Raw genomic sequence first — 25,203 nt, 5'->3', positions numbered from 1 at the left:
CCATGGCTTAATCTAGGCTACCGAGATGGCAACACTGACGTTTAGTATATATATATAAGCCAGTCACCAGGTTAGTCGAGTTCCGTCGCACAGGCTCTTACCAGCCTGCTCTTCTAAGTGACAACAACCATAGCCCCTCAAGAAGGATAATTGCAACGAGAGAGAGAAAGCACAAGTTAACAATAACGTTGTCGAAGAGAACGTCACTTTTGCACGCGTGCCTAGTCGGTTCTTCATGTTAAAGGGGCCATGGGGACAAATTACAACTTTGTTCACTTTGAAAGAAATAGCCTTTGATAACTCGCTCAGCTCTACTCTAGCAACGAAGGATGTTATTTCCGAAAAAAAAAAACAACGCAAGTGGTATTACAACTGATACGATCAAATGAAAGTAGAGGACCCACTCCAACGCCTGCAGTTTTTCTTGGCGTTGGCTTATCGGGGGTTGCTAGTTTAAGCGGTTGGTGAATATGTAATTCAGGGTAAGATGCTGAGGAAAATAAATAAAAAAAAGAAAAAGAAAGCACTGGAGGAACACACGCGCACACAAATACAAACAAAAAAAGTAGTGAAAGAGGGGGCCACAAGCTCGCGTCTAGTCCCGTGTCTTTCAGGAAGTTCGCAAGAACTTTAAAACCCCCACCACACTGTTTCTCTGTTCCAGGGACCTGAAAAGTCTGTCACGGTGACATTTTTCGCCCGCAGTAAACTTCGCGCCGTTACTTGCACTGACATGAAGTGCGGACAAGCACGAAACCTGTGTTCAGGGTCCTCTCTCTAACACTACAAAGGGGACACAAAGATCGCTGCTCTGCCCGTCGGCTACATGCTGTTCCTGCATCGTCGCTGTTTATCGCTCGCCATGCAGTAAAATCCTTTAAGTGTTGCTATCAGCTTTTTGTCATCAACACTGAGGCAGCTCATCTGTTACCGCTCGTCCACCACGCTACCACTACATGACGGAAGCGACGGAGCTCGGTACCGAGACGCCTTCACCAATGTAACAACCCATAACATCGATACAAGTAAGATATGATAATAACACCCAGCCCAAAGCGACAGACCTAGATTTTTCAAATTCCATGAGATCATACCTGTTAGGTCGCAGGAGCTCAATAAAGGTTTGTTTTTAATTACGCTCTTTAAACGGCGAAAAAGCCCGCAATTAGATCTGGCGTTACAGAGCATTTAGGACAAAGTTGGCTTTGCGGCGGAGCTTACTCTGTCCACTTTCGTTTACGTACTCTGCACACAATTGAGCCATTGGAGGGTAGGGGGGGCATGTCGGTATACAGTTTCGCTGTAAAGGGCTACAATGTTGCTTCCGGAATTTTTAACACGCAAGTGTTTTATTCCCGGATACACGAAGCTTTCGCTGACGTCATATCCGTCACGGATGTGACGCCTGTACTACGAAGCAAGCGGCCTGTGAAGGGTGCACCTCTGCACACAGGGTCTTCTTGAGGGGACTCAACATTTAGTACTAAAAAGTACGTTACACTTAAGGTGGTTCGTTTTCGGGTTTTATATTTTAACACGAACGTGTTTTATGCCGCGATACCTCAAGATTTCACTGACGTCATAGCCGTCACGGAAATGACACCAGCACACCTTTGCCGGAGCGACCCGCCAGCAGGACGTCGCTCGCCAAGCACACCCACAAGACAGCCGCCGACCAGGAACTTATGCTCAGCTGCAGATTTCGCTGCACATTTCACTTTCGTGTTTTACTGATTGCTATGACAGAGGAATCAACCGCAGTTTGCTGATTATGTCCCCAGGCCCTTTTATATAAGAAGCTGGTTCTTGTTCATATGTGTAACGCTTAATTACCGATATCTACAAGCGAATTTCAGTGTGTGACCCAAACAATACCAATACCGGCGAGTGTAGATTTAGGGTCAAATTAAGCGTTTTACGGTTTACTGGACGTGTGTTATACCTGTTATACTGGTACACCTGGGTGTCAGCGTGTACCACTGCTAGTAACCTAGATACTGAGACTGTTTCATGAAATAATGGGACAAGTACGGTATTGCACTGAGAAATGTGTCCTCGACTGATTAGCAACGAGGTAATGTACTTATTGTTAACTCAAGGCTTACGCGAAGCTTACAAGCGCATGCTGGAAGTGATATTCATGCGTGGACTACCCCACCTCCCTCTCCGCTGTTTAAATAAAACTAGAATGAAACGTTCCGGCCATTTCATTCTCCTCCACTGCCATTTTCTGACGGTAACATGACATGCGCGAAACGAATTCAAGATTTGCTGAGTCGTATATTCTTTTCTGTGTGCGCGAGCGCTCTACAAATTCACCATCTAAGCTTATAAAATGCCAGGAATATTCCTTTCTAAGCATTTCCTTGTCAACACCCTAACTGAAGCTCCTCTTGTAAACACGCTCTGGGTCGTATATCTCTTTTCCCGGCCGGAAAGCGGTTACAAGGGCCTACGCCGAAAAATTAGGAAGTCAATGTCGCCACCAACCGGGCACTACAGATCCGATCGAGGCTCAAGTTGTTGCACGAAGCGCCTTCCGCGTCATTTTACAGCCGAGATAAGCGCTATCCGGCATACGTGCAGTGTATAAAGCCAGCTTTGGGCAATGAAGCGAACACGGCAGGGAACAAGAGTAGCGGCGATGCTATCGCGTTTCACGGGGCGGAGTGAAGCCGAGGCGTGGCGGGCCGTCTCGCACTCGGCGAGGCATGCACGAATTTACGATCCGCTCGCGCTTGCCGAGCAGATTGGATTACGCAGCTTTCCGTAGGCCTTTCTGTCGCTTGCTACCAATGCAAATCGCTCTGGGATAAGATAAAGGCTCTTGTAATACAATGCCCTTCTGGTTTTATCGCCTCGTTTCCTTTAACTCCTTTACGTCAAGTGAGATTAAATAACGATGCGGATGTAACACGAAGGCGTATTAGGTAGAGTGACCTATTAGGGCGGGGCGGGAAGGGGGGGGGGGATTGATGGGCGGACGGTATGGATCATGGTTTGGAGGAAGGGGTAGGGGTAATGTAATGTAGTCTTTCCAGTGCTAATTTTGAGGGCGCTTGGGTCCATCCCTAAACTTGCTTTACAAAATCATGCAAATAATCTTCGATTCAACTTATCTATGTTTGAAAGCGGAGATAAGATAAAAAGGATATAAGTGACGTCATACGGTATACACAAGGCAACACCTCTACTTAGAGCGTTACGAGGTGACGCGTAGATGTTACGTGACGGTGTCGATGTATTCTGGGCGAAGCACCTTAAGGGCTCGGGCTGTAGGCGCCTCATGTCGTCGTCGCCTCATGTCGTCGTCACCTCATGTCGTATTCACATGTAGTGACGGTACCAAAACACCGGTACACTCGCTTTCCAACGCCTTGCGCTATAACGTAACGCGTACTAAAAGAACACACCGGGGCACTAGTTTTCCAATGCCTCTCGATAGAACGTTTCATCTATGTGGGCCAAAACACGTACTAAAAGAACACACCGGGACACTCGTTTTTCGTTCGCGCTTGCTTGCTTGCTTCTATTTCGCTCCGTACTCGTACTTCAATATTTGCAGTTCTCCATTTCGAATTTAACTTCTCCTCTGTCTTCGTCATTGGGATGTCGCGTACATCAGCGCGCGCCGTGTGGCAACAGAGAGAGTTACAATCTTTGAATACACTTATACGCCACATGCTTCGCCACTCCACAGGTTTCACGTTAGTGGAGATGACCCGGTTTTTTTTTACAAAATATGAACAACCGGTGAGAAACTCTGCCGTATTTTCACAGCAAACAGCTCGCCCAGTCGTGTTCAAAGGGTAATCTTATTCGCCATTCACAAGCGATCGCCCCATACATTCAATCGTGCCTTGTCGTCGCCGTCGTCGAAGGTATACCTGTAAATTGCGTGTTACAACGTAATGCTGCTGAGAAGTACCTCTTTGCGAAGCAGAAATTTGGGCATATGTGAATAATGAGCTTCAGTACTATTGAATGTTTCTGTAAGCAGGCATAAAACTCAAGGCCATTCCGCCCTGCGAATGTGAATGACCAGCGGATGAGAGTGCAGATGCCCTATGATGATCACAATGGCTTCTTGTCGCTATGTTATACACTGATGGGCGTACTGGAAACTGCAGCCAATCCTAGTTGGCACGCTGACGTATGTTTTTAACATAGGTCTCTCTGCCTTGAGAGCATCGGTTCTTGATATAGAGGAACTTCGTGCGTCGGGTCTGCTTCAACGCCCATGAATTGCCAGTCGCAGCAACCGACCCAATTAAATCGGGGAATGAAAGATACAATCATACTAAGCAGATTAAAACTCCTTATTGTTCGATTTTGCTTCTTCGGTAGCAGACGTTGCTCAATTTGGCGCACTATGGTAAAACAAACCCATGGCGATGTCTTAAAGCGCAGGACAGAATAAAGGTACAATTCAGTTTTATACTGCCCACTTGAAGCAGAATAAACGCCAGGCTATGGCAGTGGACAGAATCGCGCTGCTGCGCTTTTTTGTAATGTCCCTGATGCGGGAAATAGATGACCCATAGGTTATCGGAACACTCATCCCAGCTCAAGTGGCCGCTTAAAAAAAACAAAAAAAAAACAGTACGCGGCTCGCATTCAGCTTTGTGACTTGACGCGCTGAAGCAAAACCAGGGGTATATAGAGATCTCGTCATAGAACCCTCCGAATCTATTTAGAACACCCGAAGTCTAAAGACGAACAAAGCCCTTTCTGCTTTTCGTCTCCTTCAAAAGAAAAAAAGGAGAAAGAAACAAAACAACTCAGCTTCAGCCTGGTTTCAAATCAATGACATCGCGCGTATAGCCGAACGCCTTAGCCACTGCGCCCAAAAAACGAGGCGTGGTGTTAGGCTCGTGGAATCCAGTGGGCGCGCCTTTAAAAAAAAAAAAAAAAAAGCTTCCTTCCCGTTGTCGCAGTCGAAACAGATTTTAAGCGCAAGGTAACAGCCGATTAACCGGACTTAAGAGCCAAGATTAGCGGTGACTCGTCTAATCCCTTCAGTAGAGGCTTGTCCCGTGTGCGTGATTAACCACAGCGGTGGCGTCGAACGGCAGACCTGCAACGCGGCCCGAGTCACTTAAATGCCTCGCACAAAGACACCAGAGTTCCGCGTTCGTCCAGCTCCGGCCATGAAGGGGGAGGGGGGAAGCAAGGAGGTGCACGCGTGTATATAGAGAACGGAAAAGGGAAGGAGAGACACACCGCCGAGTACACGTACGCGCACACGTAGGGTACAAAGACGCACAGGGGCACGTACACAAAGGGAGAGTCGTAAAGCCAAACTGCGACACTCCGGGAAAAAGAGAGAAGAGCACCGACCGGCCCAGCAGCAGCAGCCGTTACAGAACAGGCACGACTCCGTCGTAGTCGTCGTCGTGTCGTGACGAGCGGCTCTCGGGCCTCTCGGCAAACACCTGGCGGCAGGAAGACGTCGAAAAGAAGTCCCGGAGAAGACTCCGGCCGCCTGCCCCAGAAGACGAAGCGGCTGAAAAGTCTGGAAATAAAGCGCCAGAGAGGGAGGGCGAAGTGCGCGAGTGTGACACTTGCAATTCTTCCTGGTGCATGGTGGAGGCGTGCGGCGAACTCTCTCTTTCTTAGCTTGCCGTGGTATCCGCAGCTCGCTGGGCTATGTTGCGGGGTTTTGTACGCCGGAGGCGTCTCCGGAGTTTTTGGATGCACGTCGCGTCTCTTACGTTGCCCCGACGAGACTTTGGCTTTAAAGAGGCTTACAGAATCCAGAAGCCGCGGAGTTTTTGCGACTACTAGCCGGGAGTACTAGGTAACCTTCTGCGGGCAACACCGTAGCTTCCTAATGGAATGCTATTGCATATCACTTCCCCAGCGTTGGAAACGGAGATGGTGACAGAAAAGTCTGGGCGAGTAACCATTATTTCTGCAGACAGGTTGGAAACTGAAGCCCCCCACTGCCCAGGGACGCCCCCCACTGCTCAAAGGTTGGTTTGGGAAGTAGGGGAAAGTCTGCAGTGCGTTGGCATGCCCCTACTACATGGTAGAGGGTGCCAGACTGTGGACAGTGAACACAGAGGGAAGGTTGTTGGGTGGGGAAGATGAGGTGGAGGCGGGTGAGATGTGGGTAGGTATTCGCCTGGAGCCGCCGCCGTTGTAGCTTTCTCTCGGGAGAGGTGCCAGCCCGGTGGTGGGAGGTTGCGGGGCGTTTGCCTGTAATGGGGGTGGGGCGGAGGGGGGAATCTTTGTGTAGCCGCTGATTGGGATAACCATAATGATATGAAAAAGTCAGCCTGACTGCGAGCTTGGCTGGCTACTCCATATGGATATGAAAATGATGAAAATGGCGAAGCAGGTACATCCACGAAAACGCCCACAAACACTAACAAACGCAGAAACGCTAACGGAAACTGACAGACGCACGAACGTACACACAAGACACGCCCAAGAGCATGGTTAACAAACGTTCAGGGAATCTTGTCCAAGTCACGGTCACGAAGAAAAGACACCAACGCCCTTCTAGTCCGCGCCACTGCGGCAGTCGAGTTTCACGGACTGATGACGCCCCTGAGTTTCAGGAATGCATCAATACGCATTCCCGAAGTCAATGGCATTGTCGTACAAGCAGGATCTCAACACGTTGTTTGCTGCTGCCGCAGGCGTGGCTGCGGCTTATATTTGGTGTGCTACCTATTTAAAGGCGCAATGTCGTCGTTTACGGAACATGCCGAATCAGAGGGTGCGGGAGATGCGAATCTCGCCATCGATACACCAATGCACCCCATAACACTCTTGCCTCTTAATCCGCATCCGACGTTAGAGAGGACTGTGATGAAACACCATCCGGATCTTGAAACGAGACAACAGCGAGTTTTAAACACGATAGCCTTTCATGACTAAAGGTCTGTCTGTCTGTCTGTCTGTCTGTCTGTCTGTCTGTCTGTCGGTCTGTCTGTCTGTCTGTCTGTCTGTCTGTCTGTCTGTCTGTCTGTCTGTCTGTCTGCCAAGAGAGGGAGGAGAACAAGGGAAATGTGTAGCCTGGGGGGGTGGGGTCAAGGAGAAATGAGAAGAGGATGGTGAGGTGGATGTGGACGAGGGGGAATGCCTAAGTGTAAAATTCGAAGGAGGAGGAAAGTGAAGAAGGTAGAGAGAGGAGTATAAATAAGGGAGAAGGAAATTAGAGGGAAAGAGTAAAATTAGAGTTAGAGCTGGGGAAAGGAAACAAGGAAGGAGGAAGGCTGGTGGAGAAGACTGAGGATAGGTGATGGTAAGTTATGAGGGATGGAGGGTCGGGGAAAGCTTGAGGGGTCAGAGAGGAGTAGAATGGGAGGAGGTAGAGAGGAAGGAGAGTTGGAAGGGAGGGTTATTAGAGGGGGCGCAGGGAAGGGGAATGTGAGTATTGGTGGCGAAGAATGGGATGGAAAGAAAAAAGGAGGTGACAGTTAGAATTGTGTCTGGGTAGGTAAACGCAGGAGTCAGGTTGAGACTGACCTTCAATAACTGACCTCCGAAGATTTTCGCATTTGTCAGTTTACTTCGGTGCCATTTTCATGGACATATCGAAGACCTTCGACCACGGGCCCCAAAAGCGATTGCTGCGGAACTTCACTACCTCTAATTGAGCTTACTACCCGTTGAAGTTAGGCATTCTTCAGTAATCCTAAAGATGCGGTGAAACTTAATACATTTGAATCTTAGGCGTCAGATGCGAGGAACCACAGGGCTCAGCATTGGGCCCCTTGTTGTTCCAGCATATACTAACCACAGAGCTAACAATATTGGATATCCTTTTCGCATTTTTGCGGATGATACCGTGGTTAACAGAGACACAGTTTTCTGAATGACGCGGTGTCATTGCAATCTGACCTAACAAAGCTAACAGGTTGGTGCCGTGAAGGTTGTTGTAAATGGACAATAATAACCAAAAGACAATATATCTAAAGTTCACTACGAGTGTTGTGTTGTACACCAGGGCGTCTTGCCTTTTTTCTGATTAAAGCATATGAATCAATTAATCAATCCACGAATTATTACATGGTTCAAGTTGAACATGTTTCTTTGTTTAAATACCTAAAAGTTATTTTTATTCGTAAACTAACATTCCGCTCCCACGTCCAACTCATCACTAGCAAAGCGCTGAAAAATTTCGTTGCCGCAAGCACCGTTTACAGTGAGCAAACTCTAATGCCAGGTATGATGCGTATGTTTTATTGGTCATACTTATGTAGGATACGCCTTCGTAATATAGCGCTCACAGCCCCTTCATCTTCGCACCACCTTCACCGCCTCCAGTCCAAAATATAGTTGCAAGGTTCATTTAACTATCCTATTCTCGTTACACAGGTTTACCTAGATTTAAAAAATCTCTTAATTGTAGGCCTCTCGCCATAGTGTAAAGTTGTCCAGGCTATCATATTTGCAGGTTTTACTTCCCAGTGACCATACATTTGCACGCACTTATTGTCGCCCTGCACCTCATGTCTCAACTATCCTTGATCCCGCGCATAAAAACAACTCAATATTCGTGGGCACAAATAGTTATCTAAATTCCCGTTACTTGTCTGCATAATTGGATGAAATTTGTTGCCACTACACCGTCAAGCTAGCGACATTTTTTTCTAAACGGCATTTCTCGCCTTCCTGGAAAAGATTCGAGGTATTTTGGTTTTTTGTTTTTCATATTTTAGGCTATTTGGGTGTGTTTCGCACTTTTTATATTTTTATACGTGTTCAAATTGTTTTATTGTTCACTTCGTTCATTTCTTTTATTCTTTGCAACAGTGTTATTAAGGTGTCTTTTTTGTAAAACAACCTCGCCTCTGTAATGCTTCTTCATTTAAGGTATGTACAGAAGTAAATAGGTAAATATAAAAAATTTCGCTGAGACACTTAAGAACATTTTTTGTAGGAATGCGAAAACAGAGCAACGGCTCTAGAGCACCACCGCGCTTCTCTACTGTGTAGTTGCTTCCGCCTATGTCAAGTCACGTGACCTTTGGTACCATTCGTGTCGACGCTGGCTCCCGGAACGACGGTCACTTTTTGCTTTTGATGAGACATATAAGGTCTTCGCTTTAAAAAAATGGCGTCATTTTTTCGCGCTATGACCACATGATTTTTTATGCATGCTTCAAAAGACAAGGTGCAGCACAACGAACGACATAACGATCGTCTTATCACAAGTCAAGACATACGCGCAATGACACTATTTTTACCGACATACTGCGTGCGCCTGTTTTCTTGGATATTCGGCTAATTTTACAGGACATGATTTGAGTTGGATGTTTTCCCAGATCAATGGAAAGCAGCCAGAAACTTCCCTTCCTAAATCTAAACGTGGTGCTTTAAAATGACGCTAGCTGAATACCAGGGGAAAAACGGCATAGAAGGAGAAGGAATGAAGAAAGAAAATTTTTCGCGCCTACGCAGCTGGCATGCACTTGGCAATAAAACGGCGGCGCTTTTTTGACATTTCTGTGAAGTCACCGCATCCAGACGTCTGGCCGGTCGTCACGGCGGCGCCATTATTCGTACAGTCCTTCCCGGAAAAGCAACACTCAGCGGCAGACGTTCCTCCTGCAATTAGTAACGCTGAGCTCAGAGCAGTGCAGCGTTATTGCTGAAGGAAACAGTATCCCCGCGCGCCTCACAACAACATCACACAAAAAAGTAGTGGCGCCCTTTTTGAACACCGCACGGGGTAGAGTTGGAACTAAGAAATATGCATACCAGGCCATTTTTAAGTCAGCCTCGTATACGGTAGACAATGTCACTTCGCGTAACAATGCACTACAGCCAAAACGGCTGCCGCGAAGAGAAAAGCGCTCGGGCAGCCAGGAAGTTTGGGCCAAAGAACGTATCGTGTTGAACAATTGACCAAGCTGTCTGGATTTCCATAGGGCTAATGGCGAGCTGGGCCGTTGCCGAAAATGGTGGTTGGGTCTCGGTTACTGAGGCAGGGCGAGGAATAATTTTCGGGGCGTCGTTGTGTACGGAGGGGGTTTCCGTTTTTCCGCACGACGTGGCATAACCGTTCTATTCCGGCTGATTGCGCGAAGCCGTCCGTGGCATCTCGGCCGCAGGCTTAAAATAGCCCGTTAGGTGTTGAACTGAGATTCGCCCTAAGAGCGGAGCCCTCGTTCCGGCAGGAAGCAGGAGTGAAATGTCCTCGAAGGACGTATTTAAAACGACCAAAAGGGAATACGAAAATAGGCGAGCCGTCAGACAGATTTCTCTTTTTATTTTGTATGTGTGGTTGTGCGGGTGTGGGAAGGTATTCGCACTGAAAACAGGATACTGGAAGATTAAGCTGTCCTGGCAATTCAGGAATGAACAGTTCGTTCAAGTTTGAATTGCATGATCGCACAAGGTTGCTGACTGTGTTTTAAGCAGGGTGATTCCACGAGAGGGCGAACATGCCTTTATACGCGAACTTTTTCCCCCCATATTTTTATGAGGTATGCGAAAGCCAGCGAATAGGTTAAAGCTGCCATTCGTTTTCCGCTAGAGTGCCTACTTTCCGAGAAAAAAAAATTGCAAAGGTGGAGCGGGTGACGCGCCGTTTTCGGCGGCTGCAGTTTTTTCGAACCTTGGGGCTTCGCGCACTGCAAGGTTTGATCGTTCAGACTAAAAGTTGTTTCTAAACAAAAACTACACCGAACTGACATGCGTCAAGACGACTTTGGCGTTCTGCCGTGAACAAAAAAATTCGACAAAAAAACCTGGCCATCTCTACTAACGTGAAATCTGTGGAGGTACGAAGAGCGGAGTGTATAAATGTATTTTTGGCGCCTTGGAGTTTTTGCCCACGGAGATGAAACAGTCGGGGATAGAGGTGTAGAGCTTTGCTGTAAACGTCTGGTGACTTCGAAGTCCGAAGCGTTCTAGCGCTAAGCATTGGAAAACGAGTGCCTTGTTGTGTTCTTTTAGTACGCGTTACGTTCTAGCGCGAGGCGTTGGAAAACGAGTGTCCCGGTGTTTTAGTACCGTGACTACATCAAACAACGACGGCGACAGGAGAGGGAGGGACAATAGACTTTTATCGAGCCCATTGAAATGGTTAGTGCACGCAGGCACCAGGCGGGGTGGAAACTTCTTCGCGGGTCCCATATGCGTCCAGCAGCTCCTGGCCCCTGACTGCCAGCGCGAGCTGGGTCGTCAGGTCGGGGCCGGACAACAAGGTCTCCCATCGCTCTCGGGAGTTGGGGTTGGGGATGTTGGGGGGACGCCGACAACCCGAGACCCTATGGGCCTTGGCCCCTAAAATTGTGAAATGGGCACAGACGCTAGATTGTCGCTTACTTTGACACCCTCCATCTCCGTATCTGCAGTTGTGACCAACTTGTAAGTGTTAGGTAATGTGAATCAGATATTTTTAAACTCATCTGTAAAATATCACTTGACTAGAAAAAGTATAAATATACGTATACAAAGACTGACTGCTCTGCTTTTTCTTATAATGTGTAACTTAAAAGTCAAAATAACAAAAACCCGGTATCGTTTTTCTTCAAAATTGGGGATTCCAGACCCCTCAAAAAGGCCAACAATAACACTGAAAAAATGTCGCATCATTTTGTTTGTACCTAAATTATATGAGGCTGAAATCACGGGTTTGAGGCGCGTCTCCGTGCCGTGTGTTTCTCTACTGCCCCTGCTTTACTGGCTTCGCGCTTTGATAAAAAAAACGTCTGTTCGCATTCTGCGGTCACACAAGAGAGTTTACAAGCTTTGACGTCCTTCTAAAATAGAAACCCGCGTTTTTAATCTCTTTTTCATTTGCGATGTTTCACTGAATAAAGGCGAAAATCCACCAAGAAGTGAACCTTTGCAGGCGTAACTTTTTTTAGCAAAGAACAAAGAGCAGGGTAACAAAAAATTTTTTTTTGGTGTGACGACTGCCGTAACTGCCCCGTGCCGGTCACTTGTTAAACAGAGGCACTTTTTTAAAAATGGACTTGTTTAAATGATGAGAAATTAAGAACTGCTATTAAATTTGATGTCGACCCACCGCGGTGCACGGTTCAGTGGCTAAGGCGTTGTGCTGCTGAGCACGAAGTCGCGGGTTCGATTCCTGGCCACGGCGGCCGCTTTTCTGCTGGAGGAGAAAAGCAAAAACGGCCGTGTGTACGAGGATGAGGCGCACGTTAAAGATCCCCAGGTGGTAAAAATTAATCCGGAGCCCTCCAATACGGCGCGCCTAATTGCCTGCTTCGCTGCTTCGGCGCGTTAAACCCCACAATCAGTCAGTAAATTCAAAGTCGAAAAAACACCGACATTTACCAGCACATGCCTGTAGCGTGCGAAATCCCGTTGCGCAATTTAATTATAACACAGTTCCGGTCACAGCAAGAGTAAGCTGACCGAAAAAGTTGTAGGCGTGAGCGTTTTGGTACGATTAAAGTGAAATAACGCGGACGCCTGATAATATCTGCATGACGTGACTGAGGTTCAAAACCATTCTTTTTCTACTCAGGCCGCTAAGAAGACACGATCATAACCACATAACTAAAGTGAAATGCTTGTAACATTTTCTTTTCAACTTGGACGTTCGCACATCAAACACAGCACACCACATTTCAAGTAAAGGCCATATGAAAGGTCTCCCTTGCTCCTGTGCTATGTGACAAAAAAAAAAAAAAAAGACAAGGCTGCACTATAATGACTACAAAACAAATTTTAGACAGCTCAACATTTTCCTTTATTACAACCGACTCTTTTCCTGGCGTTACGATAAGTTCACGCGTTGGTGGCATGCCCCAGGATGGGCGCATCACAGCCGCTGCGGGCATCTTGGTTGTCCATGCGGAGAAGCTCGCTACCATATTGGTTATTTCAATGGTCGGTATATGTGTACCGTCGGCGTATACAGATGTCATTTGTTTGTTGGAGCGCGCCAAAGGTGCGCCACGCGGGGAAATGCGGCCTTCGAAGAAAGGCAGTGAGCTTTTCACGATAGTGACCCCAGGGAGATCAATGCGCCCCCTCTGTTGCACCCTCCCGGCACTGGGTCAGTTACGGCAGTCGTCACACCAAGAGAACTTTGTGTTGTTGCCCTGCTCTTTTTTTTTTTTTTGCCAAAAGAAAAGTTCCCCGAGTCTTCACCCGAGTCTTCACCCGAGTCTTCAAAAGTCTTCACCCGAGGCGTAGCTGTGCTACCGCTTCTTCAGTGAAACATCACAAATAAACTAGATTAAAACGCAGATTTCTCTTTTAGAAGGACGTAAAATGTGCGGACGCAGAATGCGAACAGATACTTTTTTATCAAAGCCCGAAGCCCGAAAAGCAGTGGCAGTAGCGTAGCACACGGCACGGAGACGCGCCTTGTACGCGTGATTTCAGTCGTTTATAATTTTGGGACAAACACAATGATGCAACGTTTTTGTCAGCATTATTGTTGGCCCTCTTGAGGAGCTTTGTTTCCCCAATTTGGAAAAAAATCGATACCAGGTTTTTCTTATTTGATTTTTAAAGTTGTGCCTTTTTAGGAAAAGCACAGAGGTCAATGTTTTTCTTTCGCGTATATATTTATACACTAGAAAAGGTTACAAACAAGCGATATTTTAGAGATATGTTTACAAATATCTGGTAGACATTACTTAACACTCGTAAGTCGGTCACTGCTGCAGACACAAATATAGGGGGCCTCAAAATAGGCGACAATCTAGCGTTTGACCCGAATTCACAATTTTTTTCTATTCTTTTTTGTTCGCGGCAGAATGAAAAGTTGTTTTGACAGTTTGCCATTTTGGTGTAGATTTTTTTCAATCAAATTTTCAGTCAGAACAATCAAAACTTGCCGTGCGCGAAGCCACAAAGTTGAAAAACTGCAGCCCCCAAAAATCGCGCGCCACCCGCGCCACCTTTGCGAATGAGGTATGCTAGAGGAAAACGGACTGCAGTTTTAAGCTATACTCTGGCTTCCGCATAACTCATAAAAACATGCGGAAAAACAAATAATGCACGTGTACACGCATGTGCGTCCTCTCGTGGAATCACCCAGCCTTGACGTTCTAATATGCGGTAGTCGTTGGTTTATTACACATTGATCCTAGGCAGGCCAGCATTCTGGACTAACGGATGTGATCCCAGAAAGCTTGTCCTGGCTAGGATCAATTTCGAGTATTTCGTGGGGACTGGCTTGGGTTCTTCGGGGTGGGAATCGCCGGGTGCTCGGTTTGTAGTATACCCTCGAGCTACCCGCAGTCCGCCTCAATGTTCACTGGTTCTCAGCATGACGCTCCTAGATCTGAAAAGTGTAAACAACGCCAAGCTCAACGTGTGTCAGCTATAACCAATAAGAACCAAGAGGTGCTCCCAAAAAAATGCATGTCTTTCTAAATGCCGGAAAGGCATCCACGATTCTGCCGTATTGTAACAAGATGCGATGACTGAGGAAGTACAAGGAGTGAAGTGGCCAGGTTGTTTTAATGCAAAAGGTGCGCTATGCGTGCCTCGGTGAACGGCGAACGCCGCACGTTTGTCCAGCCAAACATCACCTAGAAAGATTGGCCAGGATAGCGGCGACCACACGGAAGTAAAAAAAAAAAAAAACAAGAAAATGTCGAGCGCGCGTGTGTACGTGCCTCGCGGCCAACGCCCAGCGTCCCCGGTGCACGTTTGTTACGCCAAGAACACTGACTTAGGGAAGATTTGCCGAAACGGCTGCAATTGTGGACTTAAACCGTCGTGATGGTCGTGAAGGTTGCGTACAGCTTCGCTACCTTCAAGTCTTACGCGTTAGTGGGAGTTTCCGCCATATATCTTACAGCGGATGAGCATACTATGATTTCTTTTGAAAATTAGCATTTACTCGTGTTCCTCGGCCGTTCTTCCGAATTTCATTCGCTCTCAGGAGGGCTGCCGGAGAAAAGCTGCCGGAGAAGTACTGCCGGAGAAGTACTGCCGGTGGCTTCATATCAGGCGCAATAAAAAAAAAAAAAAGAAAAACACGGACAGAGGATTGGTAATCGTCGACGGTAAGGAATTATACGATTCTCAGCAAGATTGACACTCGTTTAGGGGAATAAAATGGGTGCGATTCGTGTTAAAGGTGCATGAATTAAAGTCATTTTCTGTGATCATACTCTTCAAATCAAAGCTCGTCTATCGGTATGTAGGGCGCCACTAAGAATTCCGAAACGTTTTCTTAACTTTACCATGAATGAACAATTAATCCCAGAGACGTGCAATTTGTGTGGTTCTAGTGGTAAAACGTGGGTTAACCTATTTTAATTGTCACTTCTGAGATAAAATAAATGTTAACTTTACCGCTGGAAATGCACACGCACGCAAACACACCTAGGCACCTGCGAAAATTGTATGTCCTGTCGAGCTCCGCAAAACTCATTTCATAGCCGATAACTTTCGTACCCTTAAAAGGAGAGATAGAGATAAACATTTACTTATCTTAAAGGGGAAGGAGTAAAAGCGGATAAACAAAAATTACGGGTATATGATATCGGCTGCGTACGTTCATTACCTTGTGCTTCAAGAATCAGGTTAAGTGAAACGTATCCGCATTCCTTCCATCAACAGGGAAAAGCGCAAGAAATGCGAGGGACGCTTAAAACTTGTTTATGAATGTGAAGCCCTTCTTCATAGTTGGAGCGTCTTTTGATCTGCTGTTGAACTTTCTGCTGAACTTGTATGTTGCCCGTAATGCTGCTCCCGCAGCTTCATCCATAGCCGCTTCCTCCCGACGGCGGTTACGACTAGAACCACTAAATAGGCTACGCTTAAGAGTAACGACACTGACGCACTGCGGCAGCCATTTTGGTGCTTGACGCCATGGTGGCCAGCGTTATGCGCCATATTGCGACTGACATTGACGTGCGGAATTGGTCCGGACGCCGTTTGGCAACCATGACAGCTGCGTTGACTTTTCGAAGATTTAGAGACAGCGCGCCGGTGCGATCGGGTCAGGCTCGGCTACGCTAGCGTAGCTTATTTAGTGGCTCTAAGTTATGCTAGAGCCACTAATTAAGCTACACTTTTTAAGTGGCTGTAGGTTACGCTAGGCCACTGTCGTTCTTCCCCACGGAAAGTGATGCAGGCGTTTTCTATCGAAGCGCTTCCCGGTTCGCGCTTCGATATTCTGTATCGCCGATTTTATGTGCGTTTTTCTGTACCTTACGTCTTCCATAAAACGTAGAGATCTAACATTTTCGCCGTTAAACTCAAAGAGCGTGTAAACGCTATGCCACCATTAATATCACCACGTACACTTTGTTCGTACAAAACTTTCAGTGCTTTAAGATTATTGTTAGCATCCATATGAACTGCTCTACGCACATTTTCGTCATTCTCTGATGCTGCAACAACAATGTCTCCCCACCACGTCTGCACGACACAATTCTTCCGACATTTTATTTTAGTATTTTACACACGCTATTTCCGTGTTGATGACTAATTGCTATCGTCGCCGTAAAAAAGAAAAGAAGTTACGAGCCGTTCAGCCGATTCATGAGGCGGTAGTGCGAGAGCGCACGCGTCCTACAACAGCGAGCAGTGACAGCCAAACGAGGCGGGAGAAGGAGATATGAAGGAAACGAGAGAAGGAAGAGCTGGACGAAAGAGGAGGACGCATCTCCGCTGTCACCGGGGGCCTAATTCTGTAAAACGGTGGCGTCATTTTGGAATGACAGGCCATTGGCGCGAGAAATGCGTGTTTTTCTTGGTTCCAGGGTTTCGTAAGAATGCGAGAGCCGAGAGAAAATACGCAGTTCCGCTTCACATGAGGGGCAAAGCGGCGGCTCGAAGCGGCGCCGAAGTGCAAAGGCCGCGTTATCTTTGTCGTCTCTTTGTTATACCTTCGTCACTCACCGTGTCAATTCATGTCACCTCGGGAGCTCATTTACGCTCATCATTCCCCGTGCAAGGTGGCATAATTAACGGCTATGGATGGTCAGAACGGGCGCCCAGGGCCACGAGGGGCGCTAGCAATGACGGCTTCCGTCACGTTGACTGAGATCGAAAACACCAGTTTTTGACACCATAAAGATGAACGATGTGTGCGCGTGAGGTATCGATGGGGCAGTTGAAACCGTTTACTTCTCGGCTGGCGTGTATGCTCGCGTTTCGGTACACGCCAATGGAGGACGAGAGCGCACGCAATTCATCTCGTCTACGGGCGAATTCTATTGAACATGCAAAACTACGGCCATCGTTTCACGGGCTTTACAGTTCCCCCCCCGCTCCTTCCCCTGTGGCATGTAAGCAGGAGATTTTCTCGTTACCGTCGCTTTCGAGCATTCATTGTCAGCAGCGCCCTAAATTCGGTTGGCGCCGGACAAGTTCTGTTGCCTCTCTTCGCACATTTTTACTATGGCAGCCTTCACGGCCCGTCACTCCCAGCCTTTCGCAGTGTACCTTGCTTGGTACGCGTAACCAAGCGGGTGTTTAGCTGTTAATGGAAATGCATAACCACGGAGAGAAGCCAGGACCCAATAGCCGTACACTACGACAATTTCAGTTTGCATGAAAAGTCGAGGAGCGGCTCCTCGCAGGGGTATGTTACGTAGCCTAATGCCCGGATGCCAGGCTGACTGCACCTGTGTTTGAAATCTGGTTTCGCGCATGTGAAATCTGGGACTGCCAGAGAGATGAGTGTCTGTCATTTCCTACGTCGCTCCTACCATTTTTGTCGGTTTAGGCTTGTGGTGCGTATGTGTGGGGCGGCGTTGTGGGATATTTTCAAACACTTGGCCCGCTACGAACTTTGGGTAAATCCACTTGGAGCCCCACCTCGTAGGAAGCACCTGTTGGACACCCTGCGGTTTTTCATCAAAGAAGCCGGCATTGAGGACTGCTTTTAGCTGCTTTTCTTTCCCCGCTCTCCCCACTCCTTACTTCCTATCCCATTTCCGACTCTTTACCGAGGTCATGTCAAGAGTACTTCTCTCGCTCATTTTTTTTTAAATAAACGCGTGTTCACTCATTAAAACTAGTGGGTGCGTGGTGCCTACAAAGTAACTTTATAGGTGACCCTAGGGAAATTTGGCGGTGTACTATGTGGAGGTAAACACCCCAGGTGAGAATTCCACGTCATTTTCTTGATTCGGCAATGAGCTGGTTAATTTTTCTCAGGAACATTTGCTTACATGCCGCGACTCGTGAAATGAATTTGAGAACTACTCGACTTTCCGAGTACTTTGACAAAATTCCCTGATGATGAAGTATTGATTTTATAGTGAATATAAATCGTGAGCGATATAACTCTACGAAGGTGGTTGAACAGCGAAGCTTTGTAGCACACGGCGTAGTGGTGACACAGTATTTATGCAAAACATATGAGCGAATTTTATTAAAGCGAAAGCTTTCCTAGTGGGACCAAACTAATGCTTTCCCCATAGACCGGCTGGTCGACCGAAAAGCTGTGATGAGATCTCTAGACACACGGCGCGTACGTGAAAAGGGGGTTTCCCTTGTGTAAAAATGATTACGTGAAAATCGCGAAAAAGGAACGGTTCTAGATAAGATAATGCATGCACCGATCAGGTAAAAAGAGTACAATAGTATACCTTTATCTCCTAAACGACGTATCGTGTTACATTGAGACCGTTCGTAGAAGCGTGTACTTAGTGCGCGAAAAATCGTCGCATGGGTTCGTCATTAGTTTACGATTTGGGTCTATGAAGGTTTCATGATCGATCGGAGGCACTTACCCCGGATTGGACGAAGCTTTCGCCCTTCTCTCAACTTTCTTTGGGAAAAGATGGTAAAGTTTTTTTTTTTTTTTTTCTGCGGCGTTAACGGCGGCCCTTCATAAGGAAAACCCACGCATACACCGACACGCTTTGCGTTGACTCTACCGGTCTAGAAAATGGTGCCTATTGATCATTTATCTGCTTGAAATATATATCCAAGTGAAGAGACCCATAGGCTTGAGACCTAAGCTATATTTTGACGGCGTAAGAGTTCGATGGTGACCACGTGAACACGATGGTGACCAATAGCACACTCGCCGAGATAGTCGTTTTCCGATGCTTCGCGTTTCAAAGACACGCGAGGCCGCGAGAGTTTTTTCTCTGGGACATCAGAAATAAATCGCCCTAATAAGCTTCGCTTAAAACATATGTCATAGTAGAGAAAAAGCACTGGTTTTGCCTCTGTTTGAAACACCAAGCAACGCAGAGCGGAAACGACATGCAGGTATTATGTAATCATGCGCGTTAGCCTGCATGACGTAACCAAAACAAAGTTTGTTTATTTGTATACGGAACGTAAAAGGCCGTGTTAAAAGACGGAGTGCCCCGAAAAATAACATCAGCGCGAAAGAGGAATACTCACAGCACGGAACGAGCAGAGCAGCCTTATCATGGCATGAATTTGAATATCAAGTTGCTGAAAGGTTTAGGTGAAAAAGTCGCGGTTTTCACCACTCATCTCACCCACTTAAAGTCGGAATGATCACTGCTTGCGTTACACGATTAATGATTTTGGTGAAATCATTGGGGGAAAGGCTATAGGAGGGCTGAAGGGTACAGGAAAACTCATGGGAAAGTGCAGCTTCCAACTTCCGGAAGGCGGATTAGGCGGAGAAGTTGAAGCGTTCCGCTAATATACCTAATAAGCAGCCGGTTCGACTCCCGGATATGGCAACTTCTAATAGAAAAGATATACAAACACCCCCCGTATATAAAGACCCCGCACGTAAAAACAGGAGCTGATCTAAACAAACCTCATCCTTCCACTAATTTCTTGTTCAATAGGAATAGGCATTTGCTGGATAAAGATGCGCAGGATGTGACAACAATGAACGCGCTTTATTGTGTACGCCGGCTCACAGCAATTGCAAGATTCGTCAAACAAGAAACCCCTCTAATTTTAGCTAATGATTACAGTCCCATTCCGACGAGTTCAAGCATCACGTGACCTATATCACGACTCTCTTGGCAATTAGAAGTGCGTGACAATTAGGCGCCTTTCCGGCACGTCCAATAACGTGCATGTGCAATACGCATAATTGGCCTCTCCCCTAGGAGGCGAGAAGCTAAAAGGAAGAACGACTCACTACGCTCGACGACCAGATTAGCTTGCACATTCCCAGAGCGAAAAGGAGCAGGTTACTGGAACATCTGTCTCCTAACCGTCCTTCGTCGATGATCTTGCCTTCGCTATTACCTCTAGAGCCATGTACAAGGTGACCGGCGCTGTAATGACGCCCCCCCCCCCCTCCCCCCCTCTTCAGCATCCCCGCTGGGCCTAGCAAGTCATCCGAAGCGCGCGCCCAGACAACAGGGAAGTGTGCTATCTCCTGGCCCGCACAACGCTACGCCGCCCCGCCGTCCGTCCGGCGAGCGAGAGCGTTCGAGTTTCGACCCAGCAGCTTCCACGCAAGGAAACTCGTTAGGGGTCAAGACCCGTCCGGTCGCGTCTCTTCCCTCCCCGTCGGACGCGTCTAGCCAGCGCTAGCGGCGGCTTCTCCCAGGAGCGTCCAGCGGCCGTCCGGCCGGCTATTCTGGCCCGGGCCCTCAAGAATGGCAATGTTTTGCTCCTCCATCCGGGCCACCGGGCCGCCGGTGGGGAGAACACGGCGCTCCTTTCCCTTTCTACGGTGGCGGCAAGAAGGGTGGGGGCCTCCTCTTCGTGGCTTTCTCTTCCCGGCGCTCTCGCGTGTCCTCTTCCTCGTTGCGCTCGCTTTCCAGGGGCCGACCACTCGCCGAGGGCGCTGCGAGGCGGCCCGTATAAATGCCAAGTGCCCCCACTGTTGAGCACATCAGTCGGCAGCAGCGGCATTTGGCCCAGGGGAACCCCGAGCAGCCGCGCCATGAATCCCTTCAAGGTAACACCGAGCAGTCCGGCCGAGCGCGAACTCTGCGGCGAGCGTCCCAGCGCTTCCGTGTGGATATACGCGACCCTGCGCTGCCCGCGCACGTCCGAGGAGTTGTCGTCATGGTCTCTCGCTTGCAGGTACTGACGATGGCCATGTGCGCCGTACTAGCAATGGCCGGTGACATCGGAGGTGGAGGAGGCGGTGGAGGCTACGGCGGTGGAGGTGGAGGCTACGGAGGCGGAGGCCTCGGAGGAGCCAGCTTCCTCGGCGGATTCGGCGGCGGAGGATTTGGCGGCGGCGGCGGCGGCTTCGGCGGTGGAGGATTTGGCGGCGGTGGTGGGTTTGGAGGTGCGCGGTTTGCTCTGGACAGTGTGGCACAAAACGATGGTCAGAATTCGCAGCTTAAGTTCTGAGTGGTTCCTGTGCACTCTCAAAGCGGGAAGTTGTAAACAGTGAGCGTCATTTCTCTTTGTGCGGGTTATTCTAATACATACCAGTCCACATGTAGTGTCTTTAGAAGACGCGTTGTAGCAAAAGTTTGGTGGCGTGCATTCGTAGAATTACGTGGCTGCTGGTGCTACGATTAGAAACCTAAACTGATTGTAGTTGGCGGGTATCTCGAGGTGCAGAACGGCGAAGGCTTTACCATGCGCGAATCCTGGCTTAGAAACGAACTGGGTAATATGTAAGAGACCAATGAGCTGTAAGCCCGGACATTTACAAGGGCGTACCCGGCAATGGTGTCATTATCATCAGATAACTCGAGCATTAGCCAGACTTCCCGCTACCGCGGCAGGCTCTGATTGTTCGCTCATTTTACCTTGCCCTAGGCGGAGGTGGCGGCGCCAGCAAGACCATCGTGGTTTCCGTGAGCGGCGGTGGCGGAGGAGGTGGTGGCGGTCCGGCCCGCCGTCCAGTCACCCGCTACACTGCGCACATCGACCGCACACCACTGCCCATCAAGTACAAGCAGGGACTCGTCGCCACCGGCAATGGAATCTCGCTCGTTGAGCCCATCATGGTTGCCACCAACGTTCCCGGTCCCAGGATCAGCTACCCTCAGGGCATTCCCCGCGTAGAGCAGCCATCAGTTCACGTCGCCGAAATCCAGAGGGTTGACGGCGGAGGCGGTGGAGGATTCGGTGGCGGAGGCTTTGGCGGTGGCGGTGGCGGATTTGGAGGTGGTGGATTCGGAGGAGGCGGATTCGGTGGTGGCGGATTTGGTGGCGGCGGATTCGGCGGTGGCGGATACGGCGGTGGCGGATTAGGAGGCGGTGGATTCGGAGGGGGAGGTTTCGGCGGTGGTGGATTTGGTGGCGGCGGATTCGGAGGCGGCAAGGGTGGATTTGGAGGTGGCCTGACCGGACTTGGTGGCGGCTTCGGCGGAGGCTTCGGTGGTGGATTTGGTGGCGGTTTCGGAGGCGGCGCTGGCGGAGGCGGAAGTGTATTCCCCCACCCGAGGGTTGAAGTTGCCGAGGCCGTGCATAAGATTCCTCTCGGAACCGCGGCTGATACCCACAAAGAAGGAGGCCATGGTGGCAGCCATGGAGGTGGTGGCGACACCGCCATCCTTAGCGTTGACGTTCATCACCACGGCGGTGGTGGTGGTGGAGGAGGTGGCGGCCATGGTGGAGGATTCGGAGGCGGCCATGGTGGTGGATTCGGAGGAGGTGGCTTCGGTGGTGGAGGACATGGTGGTGGTGGCGGAGGCCATGGAGGCGCCGGTTACGCCGCCGTTCCGGTGAAGGTCATCGAGGTCGCTTCAGCCGCCGGTGGAGCTGGCGCTGTCGCAGGCGGAGGCCATGGCGGTGGTGGCGGCGGAGGCGGACACCACGGCGGCGGATGGCATTAGACCCCAGGACGTTAGTATGCTGTCTTCCTTAGGATTCACTACGTGCAAACTAATTTAGTGTATCATCTCGTCCGGACCAACAGCTACCAGTTTCATTTACGAAAACTACGAACATGATTCCGAGTTTCATGTCACGCTTTCAGTCTGACCGCAGGCTTTTTCATATTTACAGTCGAGGTCATGGCAGCCGTTAGTTAACTCACCCTGTTGAGGAAGTGACTGATGCACACAGCTGTTACGTCTATTTTCGTTTTTATTGGTATAGCAGCATGCACATATTTAACGAAATGCCTTCAATTAGCTCTGGTTATCAAGAAAATAGCTGCCGGGGTAGAGCCGTACGGTCTTCGTTTCGACAATGAGCATATCAGCGACTGAGTTAACATACTCATAAATATTCTATGGGAACGAGATTACACGGAGCCCATGGACCACCTAAAAGAAAAGCCAACTAAGAACCAAGCAAGAAAGCAAACAAACAAAGGCTGGGCTTCTCTACTCGTGTCGTGTGACTTGACAATCAATCATAATTTCTAATTTGTGTCTCATGTCGCATTTCTTTTTGTTTCCCCGTTTCTGCAGGCAATCAATAGACCACTTGAAGAATTGTTTCCAGCTGCGAGCACTGCGCTGCATCCTGCCAAATGCGCCAGCTACTGAGGCGCTCACCGTCAGCACTGCCACGGCACCCGAACACCAGCCGAACACTGTCATCCTGTTTTGTAATATACTGTTGCGAGATGTTGTGTGAACATCTCGACTCTTTTGTAAAATAAACGTTTGTAAATATGGTTAAAAACGATTCCTGTGCTTTCTCGGGGTATAAAGGGAGAGATAGAAAACGCCAATACTAGCCCCAAGGTGGGTCATTTCGTTACACGGACCATAACACTTATACTCAAGCGTGCAAGGTCAGAACAACCAAGTTAGCGAACGCAAGTACACTCTAAGAAACCCGATACTTCAATTCAGTTACGGCACCAAACGTTTTTTTCTAATGTTCTTTTTAACGCGGTGCACAAAGGCAACAATGTTAGGAGCCACTACACAAACTAGAATAGCTCAATATCTCGTATAATTGTCTTTAAAGTTTAACAGATGAGTGTCACGTGTTGAATTCACCGAAAAACTCTCTGTGTCAAGCTCCGATGTCAATTTCATACTAAGGGAAGCTTGTGACTGTATATTTTTAACCGACTGGCAAGCTGCATCGACGGTCGCCAGTGGACCTGGAATTATGTAAACACCAAACGTCTTATACTAGAAACCTGTATATAACGCGGGGATGCGGCCGCATAGAACATCCACCAATATTGTCAGTGCTTCGACCAACATCTGTGACCCCATTTCCGCACATGGCGGCTAAAACCCTTACCCACTGCTTGGCAGGATGAGTACTTGCGGTGCGATCGGGCGTCTTCGCTGGTTTGGTGCTAGGATGTGCAGTTTAACTTGTCACATTCATCAGAACTGCGCTAGGCGGAAGTTGCGGCTGATGTGTACTGCAGCGGACCTACATTTCCGTTGCCAACTTGCACGCTTGTTTGGGTAGAAAGCACAATCCCGTTCTTTTGGTTCTTCATATTTTCAAAGAGTACGCATCTTATATACCACAAGATCTGAGCGAAATCGCCCATGACCACGTGGCTGCGTGGCGTGTTCTGAAGCCTGACAGAAGCTGTGCGCGATAACACGGTAGAAATGTTGCCATGATCTCAGAAGCAGCTACTGGACGATGGTGTGTAGATTTAGATTGGCTGGATGGTCAACAGAAGTTGGCGAGAAAATAAACAAGCCAAGGAAGAAAGAGACATAGAATGGAAAAACACTGAATCGACATTCTGCCGTTACTTCCTGCTGCCGCATATTTTTTCAGCAACGTCTTTCCTCCCTCGATATACCAGGTCTGTGGCTCATACACAGTTGCTACTGCCTTTCTGAGTTGGATGAGTACCTTGGCTATAGAGGCCCGAAACACGGAGGCCAGCATGAGAAACCTAAAAGAGCACGTTTATTCGGTTGGTTGAAGGTTCAATGTCTTCATTTGGTAAAAAAATAAGATGTTCGAAATGGCACTATCTTTATAAAGTGTAAAAACGGAGCAATTTTTAAAAATATCTACAAACATATTTAGCGAATGTGGTAGATTTAGCTGAAATCAGATGAGACTACCTAAGCAAAGCCACAGGTGAAACATGCGTAAAAAGAAAAAAAGGAAACCAATTTGATTAAGTATTCCTTTCCAAGCCTTCTTGACTACCCGCTACTTTACACCGTATAGAACCCCTGTATATAAGGCGACGTATTCGCACGCATTCAACACGCTGTAAAATAAGGTGTAATTTTTTTATTTACAGCAGTGGTAATATTGGCTATTTCAGAAGCACCGTGTCAAATGGAATGACATCTTGAGGTTTTACACCGGATGTTAACACGTGCCATACACATAAAATTGGCTCGGATTTGCGTCTGAAAACACATTCCTCAACAAAATCGTGCACGTACCTGACCGCGGTTTCGAATCATCACATGAGTGTACCACGGAACACGAATATCGTAATGGACTGTCCTGGAACTGCTTCTGAAAGGC

At 48.3% G+C, this 25,203-nt stretch overlaps 2 protein-coding genes across 6 annotated transcripts in view; one reads left to right on the top strand and one right to left on the bottom strand.

Annotated features, from left to right (window-relative positions):
* The window catches only part of Srrm1 (Serine-arginine repetitive matrix 1), a 310,368-nt gene that overhangs the window by 228,068 nt on the left and 57,097 nt on the right, over positions 1–25,203 (bottom strand). The gene's annotated exons all lie outside the window — the stretch shown is intronic.
* Positions 20,639–23,412, top strand: LOC144151720 (uncharacterized). Its single transcript, XM_077682842.1, has 4 exons — positions 20,639–20,770; positions 20,899–21,109; positions 21,592–22,623; positions 23,196–23,412. The coding sequence occupies exons 1-3, from the start codon at positions 20,756–20,758 to the stop codon at positions 22,611–22,613; spliced, it is 1,248 nt and encodes a 415-aa protein (XP_077538968.1). The 5' UTR covers positions 20,639–20,755; the 3' UTR covers positions 22,614–22,623; positions 23,196–23,412.

This window comes from Haemaphysalis longicornis, unplaced genomic scaffold (assembly GCF_048455015.1).
Source record: "Haemaphysalis longicornis isolate Haplotype H1 unplaced genomic scaffold, Haemaphysalis longicornis Haplotype H1 scaffold_9, whole genome shotgun sequence".
Lineage (NCBI taxonomy): Eukaryota > Metazoa > Arthropoda > Arachnida > Ixodida > Ixodidae > Haemaphysalis > Haemaphysalis longicornis.
The sequence above is the reverse complement of the archived record's forward strand: the minus strand, read 5'-3'. Positions and strand labels throughout refer to the sequence as shown.